The sequence below is a fragment of the Schistosoma haematobium genome, chromosome 3 (genome assembly GCF_000699445.3).
Source record: "Schistosoma haematobium chromosome 3, whole genome shotgun sequence".
Taxonomy (NCBI): Eukaryota; Metazoa; Platyhelminthes; class Trematoda; order Strigeidida; family Schistosomatidae; genus Schistosoma; species Schistosoma haematobium.
Genome location: NC_067198.1, coordinates 12,685,930 through 12,710,447, shown reverse-complemented (window position 1 = coordinate 12,710,447; position 24,518 = coordinate 12,685,930). Strand labels below are relative to the sequence as shown.

Here is a 24,518-nt window from a genome sequence, read left to right as displayed (position 1 = left end):
CCTCATTTAATCACAGTTATTAGGTGAACAATCAGGGTCACCTTGACGTCGCTCAAAGGTCGTCCATAAATTATAGTCTCACCAAGTTAGGATAAGAAATTCGCAGAGACTTTGATTTAAGAATAAGCTTTCATATCACAGACCAAAAGGTAGATAGCTCTAAAAATATTGAAAATAATAGTTTTGAACATCGGTTTCATCTTAGTTTGTGATTACTCACTTATGAAACTGCTAAAATGTCTTCTGGAACGATAACAACTCACATACCTTCTATCAATTCGATTTTCCGCATGACCTTTTCCCTCTGATTGATTGTCATGTTTTTTTAGTTCGCTAAATTTCTGCATGTTCGAAGGTCATATTCTGATACTATATTAACAACTTTTGTACCGATTTTGTCTGAGTTACTTGTTCTACAACAATATCAAGTTACCTGAAATTCCGTCTTCTTCCTGTCTTAGCCGTCGAGATTTGATGTTGTTGAGTATAACTGGCCGTTGTCAGTTCCGAAGAGAACCGATAGTATTCGAGAGGCTGAATCGGTTTCGTTCCTAAATCGTAACATGGTAGGCCGCACCGAACCCTAATAACAAGACATAACGCACTATCATCTATTTAAAGAGGTCCTTAAATGCAACTATACTGAATAACATATATGATGTAATCAAAGTGAAGGTTTGTGGATCATGTATCAATTTAACTCACTTTACCCAAAATCATTTTAACTTTCTCAGCACCTTTTTCAGCTTTAGCTAGTGCACCAGTGAACATACCACGTGTTGATGCTAATCCAAAATTCACTTGAAGACTAGTACGATTCATTGAATTAGTATTAGATTTATGTTGAGATAGAGCATTGTCAGTATCATTTAATCCATTGGAATTAGACCAATTATTATCATGAATATTTGAAATGTTACTACTACTAACATTACCACGTAGATTATGACCAGTAGTATTACTGCCAATTGTTGACAAAGAATTCGAATAATCACCTCCTGTTGTAGATATTGTTGGTGCTGTCGTCGTCGTCGTCGTGATCATCGATGTTGCTGTACCCATTGTTGCTAGTGCTGTTGTATCGGATTCTCCCGTGTCATAGCCTCGATGCATTAAACGTTTCTGTCGTTGATTACGTATTGATGATAATACTGAAGCAATAGTTGAATCATCGATCGGTTCTAAAATGCATGTTTCATCATTTTGATCTAATGTAAGTAAAAATGGAGGAAGTTGTTGATTAATCGGTAAATCTGAATCATAAATTATATCATGTACCCATGTATTGTTTAATATACCCTCGTTTTCAATTGGAAATATTGAATAAGGTGGATGATGATGGTTTGGATAGGATGGTGATAGTGATGTATTTTTAGAGGAATAATTTAATAAATTTTCCATTATCATTCCTGTTGTTGATGAAGAGGATGTGGTTAAACCATTGATAATTTTCGAACTTAATATAAATGGAAATTTTCCTTGATATGCATCCTAAATATGATTTTTTTTAAAAAAACACATTAAAATAGATCTCTTGGTTAACATTACGGCAAAAAAGAAACTTTGATAATGGTAATATACAGCTTAATGTGTGATAGACAATGAATTACACTTTCTTCTCACAGAATTACAAATATTACCCCTATTTTTTTCTAAAACCGATGAAAAATAAAAGTGAAATCTATCACTTAAACCTATGATAGACTAAATGCTTGATTTACTGGACAACTGTTCTGTGATTGTAATGATAAGTCATAAATAGTACATATTAAAAGATTTACATGTTAGATTCAATACTACAATAGATTATTAAGTGTTGCAAAACATCAAGAAACATTTCAATAAGATTGCTACGACTAGAGGTTACATAAAGCATCAAACCAAGCAACCAGAAAATTATCCTTGTAACAACAATTAAAACAACGACTACTTAACGAATCAAAGTGAAGAAACTGCAAAAAATGTTTAAAGTCAAGTATGAGTTACAAGGAAACTGTCTGAATGTTGCATGGGTTAACAGTAATTAGAATAAAGATCAATAAGTTACCATTACTAGGCACCACATAATAAAATGGTTATATTTTCGCAGCTTAACAGATATATATCTGTACTGGACAAGTTACATTTTTACAGTATGAGTGTAATTGTTGAAAAGAAAATATCAGATAGTTGTTTTTTGGTTAAATAAACTATAACCCATACTACTTAATTTAATGTTTTAGGTTAGCAAGCGTCGAGATAATAACATTGTAGAACTTAATTACACTGATATCAAATTCCTATACTACTTTTCCGTTTTATAAGGAAATATTTGTGAAAAATATTCTATAAATTAAAATGGGAAAGAAGTACTTTTGTAAACATTATTTAAGACTATCAATAGTAGCACTTAACTATTTGTTACTTTCCCATAGCTCAATCTCTATTCATATGAACAGATTAGATAATTTAGAAAAGGGGATTTCGTTACTTAGAATTATCAGAAGGGGTTTGTGAAGACTTTAGAAATTTCACAGATTGAAATCATGAGTCAAATGAAGCAAGCCCACCATGGAAAATCTGGAAGCACTGGACGGCTCCAATTGACTCATGATTTCAATCTGTGGAATTTCTAAAATCTCCACAAACCCCTTCTGATAATAATCATCTGCTCACTAATGACTGACTTCAAGAGATACCCTTGGAGTTCTAGTGAGAAGCCGTTACAAGTGGAGTTCAACCAGGTCTGTTGTCAGATATCAGCTCACTGAAACAATGGTATACGGTGGCGCAATTTCGTGGATTGGTTGAAGTTAGACATTAACACCATTGGATACCAGCTCAGTGGTCTAGTTGGTTAGGCGCCTGGCGCGAGACTGATAGGTTCTGGGGTGCGGGATCGTGGATGCGCACTGCTGAGGAGTCCCATATTATGGTAAAACGGCCGTCCAGTGCTTCCAGATTTTCCATGGTGGTCTAGCTTCAACTGACTCATGATTTCAATCTGTGAAACTTAGAAGAATTATTTAACAAAAACATCGGAAGCATTGGAAATCATATCGTTAATACAGAAGGTGCCCATGGAATTCTTTAAAAAAACTATTACAACATCCAGTACACAAGAGTAGTTCTATAAGTTTACTTATCTCATTATTCATGGTAGTTATTTTGTTTGTAAATACAATATTTATCATTATTATTTTAAGTAGTTTAGAAATTTTGAAATCTACTAGAACATAGTCAATAAGGAAACATTATCTAAGGATCTACATGTGCAAATTAATTATGAGTAACCTAATGAACTAATGAGTTTTAAATGCATGCTGAGGATGGTGAATTAGTCAGCCAGTCAATCAGTCATACAGAACGTAGAACCTGACACATAATAAATGCACTAGTCCAAGTTGACACATCACGTCAACACAGCGAGATGCTAAAGAATAATAAGTAACGACGGTATTAGTTGTAGTAGAAAGGAATAGGTATAGAAGAATTGATAAAGAAATAAAAACATGGAGTCACAGAATAGCAAAGTATAAAATAATTTTTAAAATCAGGGTCTAAGGGAAGACAAAGATTGGATGGATCTGTACCATTGTAAACGATTCTGAGATATGTCACACAACATCTCCTACCATTGGTTAAGAAAGACGTGTAGAGCCCAACCAGGTAGTCTACATCTGATATAAGGTATGTACATTTATTTTAATGATAAATACTATAGCCTTAGGTCATAAGCAGCTGAAAAGAATCCACGAAACAACTGGATTCATGTTATTCTACTACGATATTTGCTCTTTATTTATTCAAGTTAATACATGGGAAGTGTTGTATGACATAACGTAGCTCAGACCAACAGTCAACGGCTTTATAGACTTATATACCAAGTCTTGGTTTTGCCACCCTTAGCATTCTTATAAATTACTCCTGCACCAGGCAAAATCGCGTGTCGAGGTAGACCATAGTTAAGCATACGTAATACAAGTTCCAATTGCCTCAATCAATGAAGATTTACTACTTCAACAACCTAGTACTTCGAACCAGCGTTGCTCACTCTCTTATTCCAATATAAGTGAGCATTGCTTCAAAGAAATCTAAGATTAAATATCAGTAGCCTAAGAATATTCCATATTTTCCTAAAGGTGGCATTTAGTAGACAAAAAGTAAACACAAAGAACTGATGAGCAGTAAACTTATCCTTCGGTTAGGACACGAACTTCTCGCCCACGTCACAGATGACGCAAGTTGCTTAAAGCCAAGCGAGCTCTGAGAATTCATGCTGAGAATTTGTCAGATATCAATCCACCAGGGGAAGTGAAAGCTTCAAGATAAATGAAACCGTTGAAATTCCCAAATAATTCGCTACCTATGATTGGTTTGGGCATTGATGTAGACCAGTTCTAAAGCAACATTTGGATTTAGAAACAGAGAACTGTATACCACACATGATCATACTTTTAAGGCATTCAGAAAACTACAATTCGCTAGTGTCATGTTATCTGGGTATTCTGAGTCAATAAGTGGATATTGTAGTAAGAAATCGATTTCTGAAGATCCAGAAGACGAGAGCGTTATTTCTAAAAGAATTGATTAACAGTGAGTATTATTACTTCGTAAGCATATAAACCATACGGTGTGTTTCTAGAAGTATAGTGAGCATTAAAAACTACATTTTACTAGGGTTCAATATTAGTCAGTTTACTGCTCTTTTAGATTCTGAATACAGAAATCATTTATGAGCTTCTTATAACAATATTACCATTTTAGATGTTAGGAATTTTAATCCAAAAAAAGTGTTGAGTAATTTTTCAGTCAATTTTAAATGGCAAATTATCTTTATTTAAAATTTTATCATAATGAGAGACTGATCAATTGCAGTCCTGAATCTCAATGGGAAAATTCAAATAAACAATACAAAAATGAATTAAACTTTACCCCATTACATAAGCTAGTAGATAACTGGACTCATTAGCTAAGTGAATAACGCTATGGCGTTTGAAGCGAACGATACTGGGTTCGAGGCCCTAAGTGAACATCAACTGTGGTATGCAGGCACATCCAGCTGACGAGTCTCAAATAGGACGAAACGCGATTCCTACATTTCACTGCTAGTTACCATCGTCATTTCTTTATGTATGTTACTTGTTTAAAATAATTATGACTTAATTTCTATACAGGTAAAGAAAGAGTATAATTCATGGATTAATTCATCATTATTATCATTATTGTTTGTTTGTTTTATTATTTACCTGAAAGGAAGCCATAGTACGACAATGTTGTGATGGTATCCAACCGGCATAGGCAGCATTTAAACGTGAATTAGTAGATATTTTATTTGCACTTAATTGAGGATCATATATTATATCATCTTCCCAATTTAATATTTGATATAAATAGAAATGATTTGGTGTATTCATTTCATCAAGACATAAAGGACGTGAATTATTCTTACCTGGTAAGCAAATATTTTTGAAAAAAAAAATAAAAAATAGAAATATTGTAACAAAAAAAAGATTAATAAAATTCGCGAGGTTTTGTATATATATATTGGTTGCATTAACTCTGAAATGCGGATACATCCAACTGATAATTCCCGAATAGGTCAAAAGTCGCTTCCTGAATTCCACTGCTAGCTACATTCCACCTATTCTATATTAACTTGTATCATAATGGTTATATCGAAGTAATCCGCACAGGATGATCATATAACAACAAAAGCTAATCAAATTTTAATCCAGAATATCGACAACAAGATAATCCAAACCATTTCACATTGAATAATATTGATAGGAATTGAAGAGAGAGGTTGATTATGAATACAGTAGTCTTGAATGCTGTTGGAGGTATGAGGGCGGTTATCACTTCCCGGTTGTCCATACAGTGGGAAGGTTCATCTGGCGGTACCTGAAAAGGGAATAGGATTAGAAGTGGTCTTAGTGATCTGGGAGCATGACATCAGTGCCCAAGGGATAACTGAGGTCGGTCACGAACGACCTTTTTGTGAGTGATTTCCGTGTTATCTCGTACTTCTCGAGACCTTACCGCTGCAGGCGGATATCCATGGGATAAGGCGAGGTGTGCATTTTTAGGGTCGACCTTTTCTAGCCTACTCCTCCTTGTGGGAAGGCAGCATCGCTGTCATGCTGGTTGTCTGAAGGAACACCTTACTGCTGCCACACCGTAGTATAGTCAGCAAAAAGATCTCGCCCTCAGACCTTGGGTTCGCTGCTTTTAGTCTTACCGCTCTTCAAGTCTGATCAGCCCTAATGGGTTGCTGTCTGACGAAATCTCAGCACGGATTCGAAAAGCTCGTTTGGCTTTTGCCAACTTACACCACCTATGGCGAATGAGAGATATCCGTCTATCAATTAAGGGGAAGAGTAAACTGTGCGGCAGTGCGTTCTGTTTTAATTTACGGCTGCGAAATATGACCATTAAGAGTAGAAGACACTCGTAAGCTACCAGTACTTGACCACAGATGCCTTAGAAATATTACTCGCATCTTCTGGGATCACCGGGTAAGTAATAGTGAGGTTAGACGCAGAGTATCAGGGAATGATGGTAAATCAGTTGGTGAGGTTGTGAATCTTCATCGACTGAGATGGTTGGACTACATGTTACGTATGCCTGAACACCGATTACCACGACGTGCAACACTAACCGGTGTTGGGGATGGTTGGAAGAAAGTTAGTGGTGGCCAAACCAAAACGTGGCATCAGTGCTTGAAGTCACTAACTTCTAGTCTGAGCCATGTTGGTAGATGCAGACTACTTGGTTGGGGTCCGCGTGACTATCGTAACCAATGGTTGGAGACTCTTGGTGACATGGCTCTGAATCGATCACAATAGCGTAGGTGTATACACTCTCTGTCTTCCCCTAAACTATGAGATTAAAATCACTTCATATCTTTCTTTCTATAAACTAACTCTTTCTTCCTGTACTATATCTTTATATGCAATCTTTCTTTTATATATCACCACCTCTGAATTAACTACTATGAATCCGGTGTTCAACTTGCTGTGCTAATGTGGTATGGCAACTTGGACCGATGCATATATGTTCCTGGTCCTACGTCGTAGTTGGACTGACTGAATAATATTGATGGCATCAGAAAACGTGTACTAACAGATGGTTGTTTCATCTCAGTTTACGATCCGTTATAAGTAAAATATTTTTCCGCTACCTGGACTTAAGTAGATCAAGTAGGGTTCGAACTTGTAACCTACCCATTGAAACCTGAACACTTTAACCAATAGGCTACTATCATACAACTTTATAACTAGAATGTTGATGATCACTGTTTTCTTTTAGTTCTATTCATAATACACATAATATTGAAAATACGGAATACGTCCAAATACTTAGTGATACAATGAGTTTACTCGGTTCATTTTAAGAAACTGGAAGCCAGAAGGTATTTATTTAGTCATAGAAAAGGTGGAATCGAAGGAACTATGTCTAGTTATTTACTGGTCATCATTTATGTACATCAGAACACTACTTGTATATTTTCATACCACCGAGTAAGCAGTGTTAAGGATAGGGGGCTGGGTAAATCTAGCAAATCGATTGATGACGTAGTGAATCTTTAACTGAGGTGGTCGGGACATGTTTTGCGTATGACTAACCACTGCCAATCTCGATGGGAGATCTTACCTGGTGCAGGAGTAGTTACGAAGAAAGCTAGGGGCAGCCATATCAAAACGTGGCACCAGTTCATAAAATCAGCAACAATTTTAACTGAGGTATGTTAATAGGTGTAGGTTACTGCATGATTAACATAACCAATGGTTCAATACTTTCAATCGTTTGCAATGGTATATGTGCATTTACTCCTTATCTTTTATTAGAACCTGATTTCCGAAATCTCCTTAAACCTTTTTTCTCTTTTTATGATACAGTTACTACTCCTACTACTTTGGAATTTGTCTTGAAATAATTTTTATGTAGTTAATTCAAATGTGGTACGGCGAATTGGACCGATGCATATATGTATCAGGTTGCGTATGACTTACTAATTGAGAACATTATTTCATATCTACCATGGATATATAATTTTCTTTGACTGCTATCATCCTCTATTTAAACTACAAAAATGGCCTCAGAAGTAAAACGTTTTTAGTTACGTTTTTATTTCCTTGAAAAAGTTTGGATCAGATTGCCACGCGAAACTTTGGGTTTACTTCAAATTCTTTCGCTGAGATTTTACAAATACATCTTTTCCCTTTGATGTTTTTAGTTAGCGTTTAGAGAAAAAATCACTAAAAACAAATAAGCACAATTCACTGACCATATATAACGAGAGTCTTTTGTGACATATCATGTATAAATTATATCTTTCTAGATAGGTAAGAATGGACCTAAACCTATGACTGATTCCTTACTATTAATGCTACTACAATCACTACTAGTATTACTACTAATACTAATACTAACACTGTGTTGTATGCTATTTATGTTGACAGGTATAAGTAGTATGTAACACCAATCAAATGTGGAATCAGTGTCAAAAGAAGGTTTAGAAGACTGAACTGAAGAGAACCAAAAGGGAAACAGAAAGAAATTGAAATAAAAAAAGAATTGGAAGAATCCTGAAGGATGCAAAGGACAACTGATTGAAGATGTGCAAATTATGTACTTATTGTATCGTTTACATAATCTACCAAAACACTGTAATTTTGCACTAAACAGTAAATTTATCTCCCCCACCTGAGTTCTCGTTCACTACACTACTACTACCACTAATAGTACTAATAATAATCAGTAAACGTTGCATGCACATGAGAGTTGTTTATTTTTAATTAGCGATAGGACACTTACGTAGAGCTGGAGATGAATGAAATAACGATTCAGTTGACAACCGCTGTTGACAACTATCAGGATCTTGTTTACTGCACATTTGATCTGAATAACCTCTGTGGAACGATTCATCAATATTTTCTTTTTTAATAGTTGAAAAAGTTGGTACTTCAGATACTGTTTCATTGACTAATTTATTTGTATCTAAATTACCACAATCATGGGCTTCATATTCAGAGTTAGTTGAGGAATGAAGAGAGAGTGAATTGGAGTCGTTGTTATTATTAATACTACAGGCAGTAGTAGTGGTGGATGTTAGTGGTCGACGCCATTCTGTCCATTCAGAAATATTTATATCTAATGGTAGACCTAACTGATCGTACCAATATTTTGCCGGTCCTAATCTCCAACCTAAATAACTAAATTTAAATGTAAGACAATTAGAAAATATATTTCAATTAAAAAATCGTTATATTGTTTATAAAAATGTATGGATATAGCAGCATTTCTTGAAATTGGAGAGAGAAAATATTTGAATTATTGGAACATCATAACAGATTGATTGCTAACTAGAATTTTAAAAGTTTTCCTTTAGATAACACACCTATAACCACCATCTACCAAGTACTTCCATCGGAAGACAAGTAAATATGCTGTCGATAGTAGAACTGAAGAGACAATTGTGGATGAACCCATTGTTGGTTTATAACAATTTATTTATTTAAACACAAACATTGGTACAAAAGGGGCACCAAAATATATACGTGCCACACATATTAGTTATCATTTATTTGTGTCTGTGCCCACTGGGACACTATTCGAATGACCAAACCGAAATAGTTGGTTTGATTAGAGGACCACTTACTGAGCTCTTGAACCAGAGGTCTAATTCACAAAACAGTGGAGCAACCTTAGCACACATGGTCCCATGGTAGTCGTTGACGAACAACAGGCACATATTCCACTTGTTCCCTCAGGATCGTGTAACCCATGTGCACCATTGATTTGGAATCAAGATTTTTCAACTCTTCTATGTGGACGGTCTGTACCGAACAACGTGGTGGAAGCCAACAGTTATTCTCTTTTTATTTTCTCAATTTCGTAAACAATGGTGCTGCCGCGAGAAGGCAGTGAGTCTGACTTGTCTGGTGACAGCTATAGGTGCGTGACATTTTGAGAGGGAGAGCGGACTTTCCTCAAGTTTGACCATACCAGGGTATTTGAGAGCTTATAACAAACATTATACGATATATAAAACGAGAAGTGAATATTTACCCAAAAGTAAGAAGAGGATTTGTATATCAGCTACAATATATATAATATAAAATGAAGAGAAGCTTGGAATAATTATTAATAATAGTAACAATAATAGTAATAATAACGATAAAAATAACTTACGTGTCTATGTCATTATTAAGTGTTTCATTTAAATCGTCATGTTTATGAATTTCATCAGATTCTAGTTGTTGTTTCTGTGTAGACGTTTTTTTATCAACACCATCAGCTTGTTCATAGGCTTCAGCTTTTTTAGGATTCATTAATTCGTCAAGTGCATTTCTAAAGGCTCTACGCCACCATGAATGTTCACTGCCAGCTAAATAATCTAAACCTGGGATTGGTGGAGTATTCAACTCGACTACTTCATCATGACAATTGATTTCTTCGGGTAAAGGAATTTCTCCAAGATCCAAAAATCCATCATATAAAAGATGCAACCTGTTTAACAGAAAAAAGAACGAAGGAAATAAATGATAACTAGTTTTCGTTTGGCAGACATACTACTTTCTCAACTAATGGGAGAATTTTTCTAGAGCTTAGGTGAGTGAGTTTGATGATACTTGGTTCTCTGATTCAAGTGGTTTAATTGCCAAACTTTCATCGTCTTTCGAATGGTATCTCAGTTAGTCGTAATCAATGGTCTAGTACATATGTGCGCTATCCCAATCCACATTAACAAGATGAATAGCAAAGAACTCAAGATAATTGTAGTGATAATGACAAGAAAGACTAAACATTGAGAATATGCTTTGAGATAAAGGAACGAAAACGTATATATATATATATAAATGAATTTTAGAACTACAGACCTAGAGGAAAACAGTGAATGCATGTGGACCATTGTAATTGATTATGAACTACGTCACCCGATGTTTCCAACCACTGATTGAGGTTAGTGCGTAGACCCCAACTGAGTAGTCTGCATCTGTCAACATGGTTCAGAACAACAATCAATGATATATATATGTAATTGTAGAAATATGGTGATATTTGTCATAACTTTTTCACCAGCCTCTATACCCATAATGATAAACAGAATATTAAAGTATAACAGTATTATATCCAAACTGCCTAAAAGAACGTCCAATTAGATAGATGGGTTTTCAGTTAAACAATGACAATTCACTATAGTTTTGAAAATATTAATTCTGTTAAAGATCGAAAACTAAGAATACTGATGATGATTTCAATTTGGAACTAATGGATGGATATAAGCGTACAGCAACTTGTGAAGTCTCCATAGGCAACAGCAACGAGATCAAAAATGTGTAAAGTAACATTATTAGGAAACAAAAATAATATAGAATAGATTTGCTCTGTATCTACTGGTTAATTAATTGGGCACTAACTACTAGCACATAATTCAATGAAAAATATCGACGTCGTTTATATGAGTAAGTGATAATATTGTGTAGGAAAATGAATTGATTGGAAAGTTTGATGTATAATGATGAATACACTGATTTCACAAGGAACATGAAGCTGAGAGTCAGTGAATTGGAGACTCAATTTTTTAGCTTTTATGCTATGAGTTCAGACGTTACGTCACCTATTTATTTAGGTTTAAGCAACCGATTAATATATTTAGCACCCAAGAAATAAATGTTACTGAAACGGTGTTACGTAAAACCAGAGTAAGTTTAATGGATATTTTAATGCAGAGTTGCTAAGCTAGATAGAATGGATAAACTTGAAGATAGCCTGAAAATGAAGAAGAATTTCGGTTCATCTCAAATTAAGAGTATAGTCAAGTTAAAGATCATGATGACAAAGGTTTCAATAGTTGTCCACATTCAGTAGAATTACTTATATAGAAGCTACAAAAATAAGGATTTAATTAGAGGTCATCATGAAACTGGATTATCTTTTTGTTTGTCATTAGTTATCTGTTAAATAACCTACATTTTGATTAGTTAATATATTTAACGATTAACGTATTAGTTGAAACCTGAAGATACTTCCAGTAATAAGCAAATTTGGTTAGTAAGTGGGAAATCAAGTCTTTGTAATCATTGGCAATATTAAACTTATCTTACAATTACTTTCAATTATTTTTTCTGTCTAAGAGAAATCTCTTTATCTCAGTCTTTAGTGTATGTATAATGAGAAATGTAGTGAGAGTCGTCATACACAACTAACAATCAAAGAAGATAACAATGACTGATCGAAGAGATATCAGAATAAAAGACAAGTTAGTTAACTTACCGATCACTTCGTGATGGTCTTTGTGACAGAATCTCTTCCATATAGTCATAGTGCTCAATAAACTCACGATAAACTCCTAGCTGGTGCGGTAATTTAAATAAACGTCCCCACAAGGGTGTTTTTCCTGGATCATATGAAGGGAAAAGTTCTTTTATATCTACATTCATGTATTCTGGAGGCATAAGACTACCCAGGGGAGTATTTAAAGCATTGTCTTGATGATGTGAAGCAGTAGTGGCGTACCCTGGACTTTTAACTGATTCTAAGTTACAACCGATGGTTACTGGACTAGTGATTGGCGAATCAACACTTCGTGAATAAACGGGCTAAAAAGAAGGTAATAGACTAGACTTATTATTTTAGATACTACAGATTCGAATGAAGAAAATAATGAAAAGCAGTGATATATACAATATTTCTATGATACTTTGAAATTCTATTACCTTTACATTCACACAGTGTTTTCGAAATTACTACTGCACTTACTACAAACCACTCGGGATAACAAGCGAGCTGAAACAATATAAAATCTATTTCAAGTTGTTGAATTAAAAAAAACATAAGAGGAAATCAACGTGAGAATTCAGTCAACAATATTAATAACTTGTCAAACGACAAATATTGGGTAACAAGTAGTTTTGATCAAGAGTCAATAATATGAATTTAATGGCATGATATATAATTTTTAACGATAGATTGTTTTATTGACCCACTAGCTTTAGGTTAAATTTTATTTATTTAGTTGGACACATATTCGTAGAAAGGGGCACCGAATACATATGCGCTATACAAGTCACTTGATTTGTATGTGGGCTGTGATACTGCCCGCGTGCCCAGACCGAAGAAGGTTAAGTTAAAACTCTCTGCATAAACTAGATTTAGCTAGTAACATCATGATTCAATCTCACTGATTTGACTCAACCAACTTGTGAGTTCTCCAAATGGATTTTTTAAGAACACAATAATCACATACAATTTTATTCGTGAAACTGTGAGACATATCTATTGCGTAACAGCTTTTAATCTTGCTAAATTCTTCAAATCTTAAAAAGTGATAGGTCTGAGACCATAACTAGATGACTGAAAGCCTATTGACTCGACCACAAAATCGTGAGCTTTTTTCGTATTATTTTTATCACAGCGAGCAATTTATTTTATGGTAGGGGATGATAGAAGATTCATAGTAATATGTTAACCTTGTGAATAAAGTGGAGAATTTGCGGTGTGTATCAGTGACAAGATTAATTATCCCGTGTATTACCGTAGAAACTAATATACCTAAACTACAGTGGGAGTACACAAGTCTAAAGTAGGATACTCGCCTAATCCAAATTTAGCCATGTTCCTCAAAGTTCACCAATATGGAAATACCTGTTGATGTCCATGACTTTTTGGAGCCCTAGTTTATTGATTAAGGAGTGCAGCTATCAACTATTACATCTCAGCTTCAAATCCCGAAACACAGGTTTCAGTAGTTGGGTAGTATAACTAACTTCCACACACTGTGTGGATTAAAGCCGATGCCCATGTTAACTACGACTGACTGATTATGAATACTTTTCTTAATGTCTACCACAATATCTTCCAAAACTCTCACTTTAAATACACGGAAATGGTGAGTGAGAGCACACTAGAGGTAAACAAATGTTTTGATGAAGACGATGGAAAATGGTTCTGTGAACGATGTTGATATGAATCCAATAATGTTAGGGATGTATTTATTTTAGAACTGCAAGCTAAACTACATATCTGTAACTTGCTCACTATCAGACTTAGCAGTAATTGGTTGATTAAAGATGTAAATCAATCTTTGTACATTTTAGCTGTCAATATTGATTTTTTTCAGTAGAAATATTGCTCAAAACAAATAGCAGGAGAGATAATTGCCAATAATGCTTTAAATGATGATGATTTGTGTCTAAGCAATTTCAAATATGCGAGTTATTGAAAAGTGGAATGGTTGCAATTACATACTACTTCAAAGGATTTTAAAGGTCGCTACAGTATATCCTTGCATATATGCTTCTGAGAAGTAGGATAAATCAAATGGATAGGAAAACGAGGACTATGGCCTCTAAATCAAGATTTTCAACTATGAATAAAATCTTAATAATGAAAACTATTATACTAGTCGGATACGGAAACTACAGGCTCGATAATCATGTTAGGATAGTCTAATCCCCAGATATATCTTGTGTATGAGTATAATATAGATAAGTAGGAATGATGTGTTCTTCAAAAGGGTATTTTGGGATGCCAGAAATGTGCAAACGACACTTAAAATAATAACACAACTCAGTAAATGCATTCACAATATTAATAATTTAAACTACCAGTCATATCTACTGTGATGATGAGGTGTACTATTCTAGTGTCCGAAAAGAAAAAAAGATGGATTAAGTCTAAACCTATTAATCCATTTCGGAAATGGCGCCTAAAGCACAGATTCAGTTACATAATGTTTTATACTGTTAATCAAGCGAAGGTTCGACCATGAAAGCCGAAACGTCTGGGTTGAATTTCATGAATTTTATTTGGAAGTTACTAAACGTTTTGCGATTACTAGACTATAAATCGCCTGTGAGTTTGAAAGTCACCTTAGTTGAAGGTTAAGATAAACCATAATAGAATAAAGGTGTTGTGAATCAACATATAAAATTACTAGTCATCACTTCGGACAAAGGGAATAAATACAGGTTGTTGTGGCAACATGTATGTGTACTGCAGTGAGATTTATTGGTTAGTGCTTGGTAACTAACCAACTCATATATACACTTCGTCTCATTGATCACATAACCATATGCCGCGTATTGAGTAAATATACTGTATGAGTCCATTAGAGACAGCGAGATACATATATTATGTTATGAATCTCGATACGATTTGTCATGAACTATGATACACATTATTATACTTGGGATTGTAGCATCAGATGAGGCTTGGAAGCTTGCTGCAAAGAGACAAAAGTAATAAATTACATTTAAACCCATACCTTAATTTGATTTGAACGAGAGATTGAAAGCGGTGCCGGATGTAATGGAGGAGGCATAATAAGAGTTGTATCTTCGGAGACACTGATTTGAGCATAACTTATTGGTTTGCTCGGAGAGACTGACTCAGTACGTGGTGATGATGTGTCCTCTCTTTTAAGCTGGCTGTCAAATCCTATTACATTAATTTCACTTAGGGACGATTCCTCTGGGACTGACTCAATAGTCCCACTTCCTGGCGAAGCATATCCCTCTTTATGGAGTATCCTCGAATCCAAATCCATTTTGGGCGTCAAACTCCGTTCTGGTTCTGAGTCGATTAAATCATAATCATCCTAAAAAGAATATAAGCTTAATTTTCAATTGATTAATTAATTTCAACATCACGGATATCAACTGAACTAGGTAACGGGTTATCAGAATTATCAAAACTATATCTTAACGAGCAGAATTTAGATTGGACAAGGGAGATTTACTAACGCATTGAAATTGTAGCCACAAATTATTGACCCATATATATATATATATATATGCACAGGATTCCTTAAATATTTTATACATAATAGGAATGAATGTATCAGAAAATGCTAAGGTTTAGAATAGCAGCTTCCACGGCGGTCATTTTTTTAAGCAAGTAATCGAGAAGGTGGATCTATTGCTTACTGGTAAATAACAATGTTAGCGGCGGTTAGACTAAGACATAAAACTAGTTCACGAAGTAGTTGACTTCTCGACTGAGCTATGACGAGAAGGGTAGGCATCTTGATTGAGGTCAGCAGGGTCATTGTGACATATGACTCAATGTTTTTGGTAGTGGTGAAGATGCACTCATACTTCATCTTTTAGGTATTAGATAATAGTATTGTTTCTCTGACTTCCCTTGTTTTTTTTCGAAACACATTTCCGAACTTCAGTTTTCCACTACTGATGATAGTACTTCTAATCCAATATTTTTCATCTTGTAAAACTTTTCAGAACTTTGCTGATGGAAATCTATCCCGGGTCCAACACAGTTCAAAGACTTTGACTGAATCACCAGTTTTTCTGTTTTATAAACTTTACCCATAACTGTTCTCAATGTGCTGAATACAATTCCATACTACATGGTTTGTTGCAATGTCTGGATATAACTAACATCCGGTTTTATTCAGCGGACTTAAGTTAGCGGAAGAGATGAATAAAAAATATGTATAGATAATACCAGTGATAGATCTGCTACTTCCACCAAGTGCTTTACACTCATAATTAAAGTCGGACATTAGGAAGCTTTATTACATGCAACCAATCCATTAGGGAAATCAGTTATATAGGAACCTGTAACATTTTACTTTTAAAGATTATCATAATTGTTTGATAGTGAAGGTGTTACTCTGGAGTTTTATAATTGACCGTCAATATTTAGATACTTCATTGGAGCCAAGGTTAGTAACCAAGCTGTTTTGCTCATATCAGAATTGAACTAGACACAAACCTACCAAGAAAGTAAAATAATTAATGCGTTCAACTACTTTACTTCCAAGTGTTAAACTATATATAAGAATAGACAGAAGTAGATGATCATTTTATTTTTGAGAAATGTAATACGCACTACCAAAACATTCTGAAATTTCAATGTAAGGGGTTCAGAAGTGGTACTCTTTCGATGAACTCGCTTAACGATACGTATTGTGCATACCCCAATTTGCTTCGGGAACTTTAAGTCACGTCCTTAGAAATTTGGAGTAAATTGTAATTCTGACAAAAGCATCAAACAGAAACAATAATAATGGATATCTCTGGATGACAATGTTAACTCTTGATAAGTTGGTTAATCGGTAGTCATTATTTTCTGCTTCATAGAAAATCGGGGCAAACTTTTGAGTAACGTGACACACTATTTTGTAACTTCATTGAATTTCGTCGTGACAGGTCGAGTTAAATACCTTTCTAAACCGAAAAATATTGACGGGGTAAAAATGAAGTATGACGTAACTCGCAAGTTATAGAATCATACACTCATTTCGGAGCCACTATGAGTGGGCTAATGATATTAACCAGCCGACTGAACATACGTTGTGGGATTCGAACCTCAGACTTAATGATTGAAAGCCGAGGTTTTACCAACCAACTGAGTAACACTTGTATCTTCTGTTATGGACCATTCATCTGGTGCGTTGCTAATACACACACTTGAAGCTTATTTAAGAAAGCTTTTAGTACAAGAAAGCTTTAGAATAAACGAATTACTTAACCAGATGCTCGATAGTTTATGTTAATGTGAGGTTGTGTTCAGTAGTTGGTTTGCTAGAAATCCACTTTTAAACACTCATCAGATTTTTATGGGACAAAACAAAAGTAGTTTAAAAAATAAACCATTGTTAACAACCTAACAAGCTTACGACAAAAGATACCTCTTCAATTTTTTCAGGCTTCATGTCGTATAAGACCTTCTCCACAACTTCTTCCGCCAACGTTTCTTCTTCGTTATAGTAGTCTATTGAGCTTATATTGTTAATAGACTGAACACCACCACCCTCTGGTGATACTGAAGGTATAACACTACTGTCAGAAAGCACGTCTGAAGCAGCTTCTTCCACTTCTCTCACGTGGCATCGGTCTAAGTTATTGATAGATTTCAATTCAACATCATGTTGATATTCCTCGATTTGTCCTTCTTTGTTAACGTTCCCAAAAAGAAAGCTGGAGATTTTATATTTCGGGCCATCTTCATCTGGTGAATTCTCTTCACCAGGCATGGCGAAGAAAACCTTAAAAGAAAAATAAGATTCTACAATTAGAAAGGTACATATCTACAGATGAATAAATACAAAGTCATTCGAGAAATTAATCTATTCTAGTGACTGTAATACTCAGTTTGTGAAACAGCTATTACATTAGTTATATCGAGGCTGACTTCTCAAGTCTCAGCAGGACGATTAATGATTGGGTGTGTGGCCCAATATCACTAAGTCGCGTGCTTGAACCACTAACTCAACGCAACCGTGTTTCTAGTTGTTTTTTCTTAAATGTCTATCGTTTCTCTCAAAAAGGGCATCACCTAAAAAAACTTGGTTAGTTTTTGCTACTGTCACGAGTATATTTACATCAGTGAAGACAGATCGATTCCCGTATTAGGGAAGTAATCTACTACATATGTATTAACTTTCATCAAATATACTGACGAGGAAATGCTTATGAACCAGAATATGGTGGGTTAGATTTATGTACCCACTTTAGATACATTTTTATCGTCAAAAATTGAAAAGCATGAACCTTTAACATTCGAGAGGCCTGTATATACACAAACAAAGATAACATGCATGGGTCCCGACTTAGAAGTACTAAAAAGCATACTACACTTCTCATTAATGACCATGGTAATTAACATCCTTCTGACACTATAGACGTATGGGCCACACTAAATGTGAAGGCTAGTGATAATACTCTGTTCCTAAAACCGAAGTAGGTGGGGGGTCTACACGAAAGTATGAATAACGAAATTACGAACTTGTAACGATGGTGAAATTCGTACCCATGTATTAACCCTGAAGGGCTACATTCGCGATTGCTGTAAATCTTTGCGAACATTATTTCAAGGACATTTATAGCATTGTCCAATATATCGTTTTCCCAAAATTAACTCCCTTAGAATTAGAAGGATGGTGTGTTAGCCCATTTTTAGATATGGAAAGACATCGTATCTAACTACTGACCTATCAAGTTAACTAGCATAATCGTCAAGGCATTTGAAAAAATTAAGTAGGGATGAGTTACTAAGTCATATAGAACCATACAATTTGTTAACATTAGAGGAATACATGTTTCAGAATAGACGTTTGTGGATAACTTGGTGATTGCGACAGAGGAGTGAACAGCAGCCCAAGATATCAGTTTGTCTGTCGATATGATATTTAAAGATTTCAGAAAGATGGCCTACTCAAGGATTATTCAGAAGCTATCCAGCTTTGGAACAACAGGTACCACATAGGAGTGAATAAGCAAATTTCCATAAACAGAGTGAGTACATGGTACACTACATGAATGGAAACCGCCGAAAAGTAACGGTCCCAAAGACATACTATTAACTTCCTCATTAATTCTCCTCTATGTCAATGAATTAACGAAACTGCCAAAGTCGATGACACTTTTCAGCAGATGACCTCAAATTTTGGAGAATAAGTAGTGAGGCTGATTATCTTTACTTTCAAGCTGATTTGGACAAATTACCTAAATGGTCCAAGAGTTGAAGTACAATTTTAGAGAAAAAATAGTGAATAGTGCTATGGTTATTAGTACATCCTCAATCGAACACCGCCTCCACATGCGCACGAACAAAGACAGGATAAATATTTAGTTAGAAATCCAAAACAACTGCGAATTACAGCGCACCAGTTTTAAAGGTTTTTGAACATTATAGTTGCTTCGCCGAGCTCTTAAATCTTCTGAAAAGATATGTTTTAGGTTTTTTAACACACCTATGTGAAACTGGCGAGATATAAGATATCAGGTCGCGAATTTTGGTGCGAAATTCACTCATTAATTTTGAAAAAGAGTTCTTGCATTATAGTTGATGTCCGTTCGTGATGATGGTGCCGCTCAAAGGTCGCCCATAAATTATAGTCTCACCATTATTTCTTCATATCACTAAACGTGAGGTGACTTTGTGTTGGAATTCTGTATTCCGGAAATAAATCTAGCTGTTAACATATCTGATCATTCGGATAACTTTGGATTTAGTCACCTTCAAAACTATTACAAAATTGCTCAAAAATCGTGGTCGAATAGACTCGGAGCAGGATTCTGTTAATTTGCTAACGATCGGTCAAATCGACCGTACCAAACGGTGTGAGTTCATCAGAGGACAATTTCAAAGAGAAGCTGCATTCTGGCTAAAAAAAATAAGTTGCAAGGACGAACACGGGTCAACCGACCTACAATCCCTTACAATGCCAGCTAAACCATAAACTCTGTTACCGAGACTCATTGGAAACGGATCTTTGTACTTAAGTGTTTATGAGACGAACCAGATTTTCAACCCTATTTTGTGTCCAACCTTGTCAGTAAAATAAGAGTTTAGGGTCAGCTGACCTTGAGTTCGATCAGACCACAAAATCAACTAGTTTTTAATGTCAATATCTCTGCAATGAGCTATTGTAAAATAGATGGCTTCTTTTCATTTGATTGTTGGTTACTTAGTACTTTCCTATAACTTAACAATGTCTGATAGACTAAGGACATTCACTTGGGTGCATCAGTGTTAGTGAATTAGACAGCTATTTGTTTGTATTTTTTGGGTTTTGAATGAATACGTTTATCCCAGCGATGTTGAGTTACTGGTACCATCATCTATCATATTTACAGGCGGGAGGCTTGTTTGTTGTATTGTTAGGCAGTAAAATTGGAGTTAAGATAGGCATATAGAAGGCAAGTTCCAGAAGTAAGTGAATCAACGTAAAAACTGAAGTAAAAAGAAGCAAAATGAACAGAATAGACTATTGGTGATAATAATAATGACAGCTAAGTCGTGAGATACCCATCAGATACAGCTATTCTAACCGAAAGACGATATACCGTGGGTAAATACAAAGATATCGAGCTTTACGAAGTTGTCCACTGTATATTGTTTGGGAGAACATTGCTGATGGAGACGATTTATGATGAGAAAAAGTGCGACTTTACACAGTCGTCTTCCCTCTCATTCACGCTTCTTCGTTGTTTACCTTGTGGAGTACAGTGACCGAGAACAGGAATAATGTTTTTTGGGGGTTAACACAAAACGGTTGGTGCATTGTGCACCATTACCGAATCAGTTCAAGCACTCCGTATGCACGTTTCAAAAAGTATTAGAAACATTTCCAGAGCAACGGCTGTAAGCTGCCTTTTTTGACGTATAAGCCTTGGATATATATCCTCAGTGCAATATGAACTGATGTTCAAGAAGCGTGCATGTGATAACCTGTGGTTACACTTTGTAGAGACAATTGAAAGAATGTGATCACAGAGAATGTAAGCTATATTTGCATCACATATTAGCAATTATTTACACATGGCCATACACGAGGAGTGGACAAGTCATCTGTTTGTTATATGAAATAACTTGATCTAAGCATATATTGTCATAAAAATTGTATTGCCGTCAAGGCTACCAAAACCGCGCAACCATAATAAGATTTAACGTTTTTCTATTTATTGTGATTTTCACTGTTATTTTTATGGCGAAAATAGGTTAATAGTGAAAACTTTAGCTGTCCTGAGAGTTGCAAATGTTATGTACATGCTTTAGGTGATTATAACACATACCGAGATGTTAATATTACGTTGTAGCGTGGCGTCGAGTCGAGATTATCTATGAACACCGCTACAGAGAAACACGTGCCAAGTAAATCAGAAGGCGAAGGTTGAACGTAACCAAATAAATCCATAAAATCCCCGAGAAGCCAAATGTCAGAAGGCAGTTAATGGACTGAAGCGAGATATATTTGCTGGCGATCTCGTGGTATCGAAAGGATACTGAGATCGTGCCAGAATACAAGCTTGGTTACAGAACGTAACCGAATTCGCGCGAAGTCAAAATCAAAGTGTGAGAATAAGAATGGAAGCACAATATAGCTGTCACTAGCACAGTCAAACAAAAGCACATTAAAACAAGCACTGGTACAGTTGGTTATAATAATAATTGTTTTTATTAAACCAGTCGTGTTCTCGTGATAAATGTGAGTCACTACAACCTTCTACAGCTAGATATGTAAACCACCAAATCATTATAATGCAGGAAAAAAGTCGGACTCGTGTGCATTAGGTACAATTATGTGAAGATGTTCCCAGAGACTAGGCAAACATAGCTTTACTACCTACTCTCCAGAGTTCCAAATTTTAGACAGCCGATATTCTTGCAAAGGTAGCTAATAGCAGAAATAATTACTATTATAAAACGGTAACGAGAGAGTATTGGGATGTACGATTTATCAATTAGGATATCTTGATCTCAGGTGGCGAGATTGTTAGAGATCGTATGTGATAATCTTTGAAAATCAACCAAAGCGTGTCTAACTCACATGCTAGTGCCAGAACTGATAATTACTTACACCTTACGTGAGACTGAAGGTGAAGTGGGCATCAGTAATTAAAGATTCCACAGGACGATTAAATGTAAGTTCACGCAGCAGTCTTTATATATTTGTATATGTTTTGTGTTCACGGTTCCGAAGTGCCATCTGTCCAGAAAACCAAGTAACACAAGCCATGGGTGTTGTGAGTCGAGGTTTTCTACGTGATGCAAAAGATAAAGTAAATGGAGCGTACGACGATCCAAAGAAAGGGTGTGCTAAGTTCACTTTATATACGCGATTAAACACCGGTTTTTGTATTATTTTCTCGTAAACATTTATAGCGGACTAATTATTTCCCACCCATCTTATTTGTGGCTGGTTTCGCAAGTGTTCACAGACCTAACTGTAAGTTTTTTGTAGGAAGCAATTTCCCACAGATTCAACTCTAAGCTAATCTCTAGACTGTCGAGTACAGAGTCTTGGTTTAGCCAAAGTCAGAACGAGTAAGCTACTTGGCTATATAAACTTTATCTGTTTCTAAAACATAAATTAACATCGTTAGCGTACAAACAAACAGTACGGTCTATTAATACAGAGAAAAACAGAGACAAATAACATACCGAACAGTAGCTAGAGAATAGGAAAAATGAGTCAACAAGCCAAAATTGTTTTACAATGAACATTAAACTGTGATTGGTTAATAAAGAGATACAGTCGTACAAGGTCAAAAGGAGTTGATGTGGTGGTGGGCGTTTCCCTTATTATTGGTGGGTTCGTCTATCAATCACATTTTACATTTTTAATTCAGCAAACATTATTCTTATACCATTGGTGCGCATTCTGGATTCATAGGTTGGATAATCGCTATGACATGGGGCATTCGTTTGTGCACTATAAGGTATTTGACTGTTCTGATACTGCAGTTGTAATACGGATGTATCATTTTTTTCTCCTTATAGAACACTGTGGATGAAAGTTCAACACCAACCTGATGTACTTTAGTAAACCTCATGAGCAATTGTCAAGAATTGGAAGGAGTTATTTATTAATGGATAGTTTGTGTCTTTCTAAACTTTAATAAACGTTTTCATTTATAAAGCATCATTTTTTTAATAACGGCAATGCTTATATTTTGTGACAGACCGGAATTTAACCCATGTTCAGGGTCGCAGTATTTGGTAAACAGTCTTTACGACTAATCACGTATACACTAACCTGAAAATCGTTACACTTGAACGCGTAACAACATCCCTATGTCTCACATCTACATAAGACTGCCCAGCACACTCCCTTGTCGTAACGCTGAAAGAACAAGTTGATGGCCACATATATGAAATTGTGTAAAAGTGAAAGGATTACCATATTAGAACTTTTTGTTATCAAGAAGCATAGCTATGGTCAGTGAAAACAGTGGATTGTGACGATGTAGCTTCATAATTACCACCAATTGAACTCAGAACTTGTGTACATAAGTCTTCTGATTCTTCGAGGCATGAACGGATAATTTTACTGGCCAGAGATTTACTAAGAGCATGGATTGAGTGGTACTTATTAATGAACCTCTCTAGCGGATCTACAGTCCCTGTACAGATTGACATGTTGTCCAGTGTACGAAGTCCGTTATGTATTTTCTTGTCAACCGGCTGTTATATCGAAATAAGTCTACAATACTCATAGAGAAAAAGAAATACACACTTACCTCCATGAATTAGATCTTTGGGATGTGCATACAATATATGACCACAGGGCGGCATGTAGTCATCGAAACGCTCACAAAGTGAAGTATCAACAACATACGTCATGCCCTTGTTGTAGCAGTGGATGAATGTGTAACAGCTTAGGTTGGTTGGTTAAGAGTCGACCCCAAACAATCAAGCATATGCCAAAACAGTATTGTTCAAGTATTCATTCACTTCCTTACTTTGCATAGACGTTATATTTCCTATTATCTTATATTGAATATTGAGAGGCTTTGTTTGTCTGAACAAATAATCCCACGCTCCACTGTGACTGCGCGAAGATCGAAATAAAGTCCTATTTACTACTTCTCTGGTTCCTTCTATCAATAGCACGAGGGTTACCTAAAGACACGAAAGTGGCGAGCCCTTTTTGAATACAAATTTAACCTCATTTCTGTTATTCACATTTTTTTACTTAATCGTAAAAGTAGACCTGATTATCCGTAAACTAGGTTGAGTATATAACTAGTTCATTCCGTATTATCTTAAGTTATTCGTGT

At 35.4% G+C, this 24,518-nt stretch overlaps 1 protein-coding gene across 1 annotated transcript in view; it reads right to left on the bottom strand.

Annotated features, from left to right (window-relative positions):
- TAF1 (Transcription initiation factor TFIID subunit 1) overlaps nucleotides 1-20,353 on the bottom strand; it is a 64,630-nt gene extending 44,277 nt beyond the window's left edge. The window contains exons 1-8 of the mRNA XM_051213029.1: nucleotides 20,319-20,353; nucleotides 17,642-17,998; nucleotides 15,254-15,586; nucleotides 12,262-12,587; nucleotides 10,177-10,494; nucleotides 8,800-9,197; nucleotides 5,229-5,431; nucleotides 706-1,491 (exon numbers count right to left, since the gene is read on the bottom strand). Coding sequence (XP_051068965.1) covers nucleotides 706-1,491; nucleotides 5,229-5,431; nucleotides 8,800-9,197; nucleotides 10,177-10,494; nucleotides 12,262-12,587; nucleotides 15,254-15,586; nucleotides 17,642-17,986 — 2,709 coding nt within the window. The 5' untranslated portion in view covers nucleotides 17,987-17,998; nucleotides 20,319-20,353. The remainder of the gene's footprint in view (nucleotides 1-705; nucleotides 1,492-5,228; nucleotides 5,432-8,799; nucleotides 9,198-10,176; nucleotides 10,495-12,261; nucleotides 12,588-15,253; nucleotides 15,587-17,641; nucleotides 17,999-20,318) is intronic.
- Nucleotides 20,354-24,518: the final 4,165 nt, after the last annotated feature.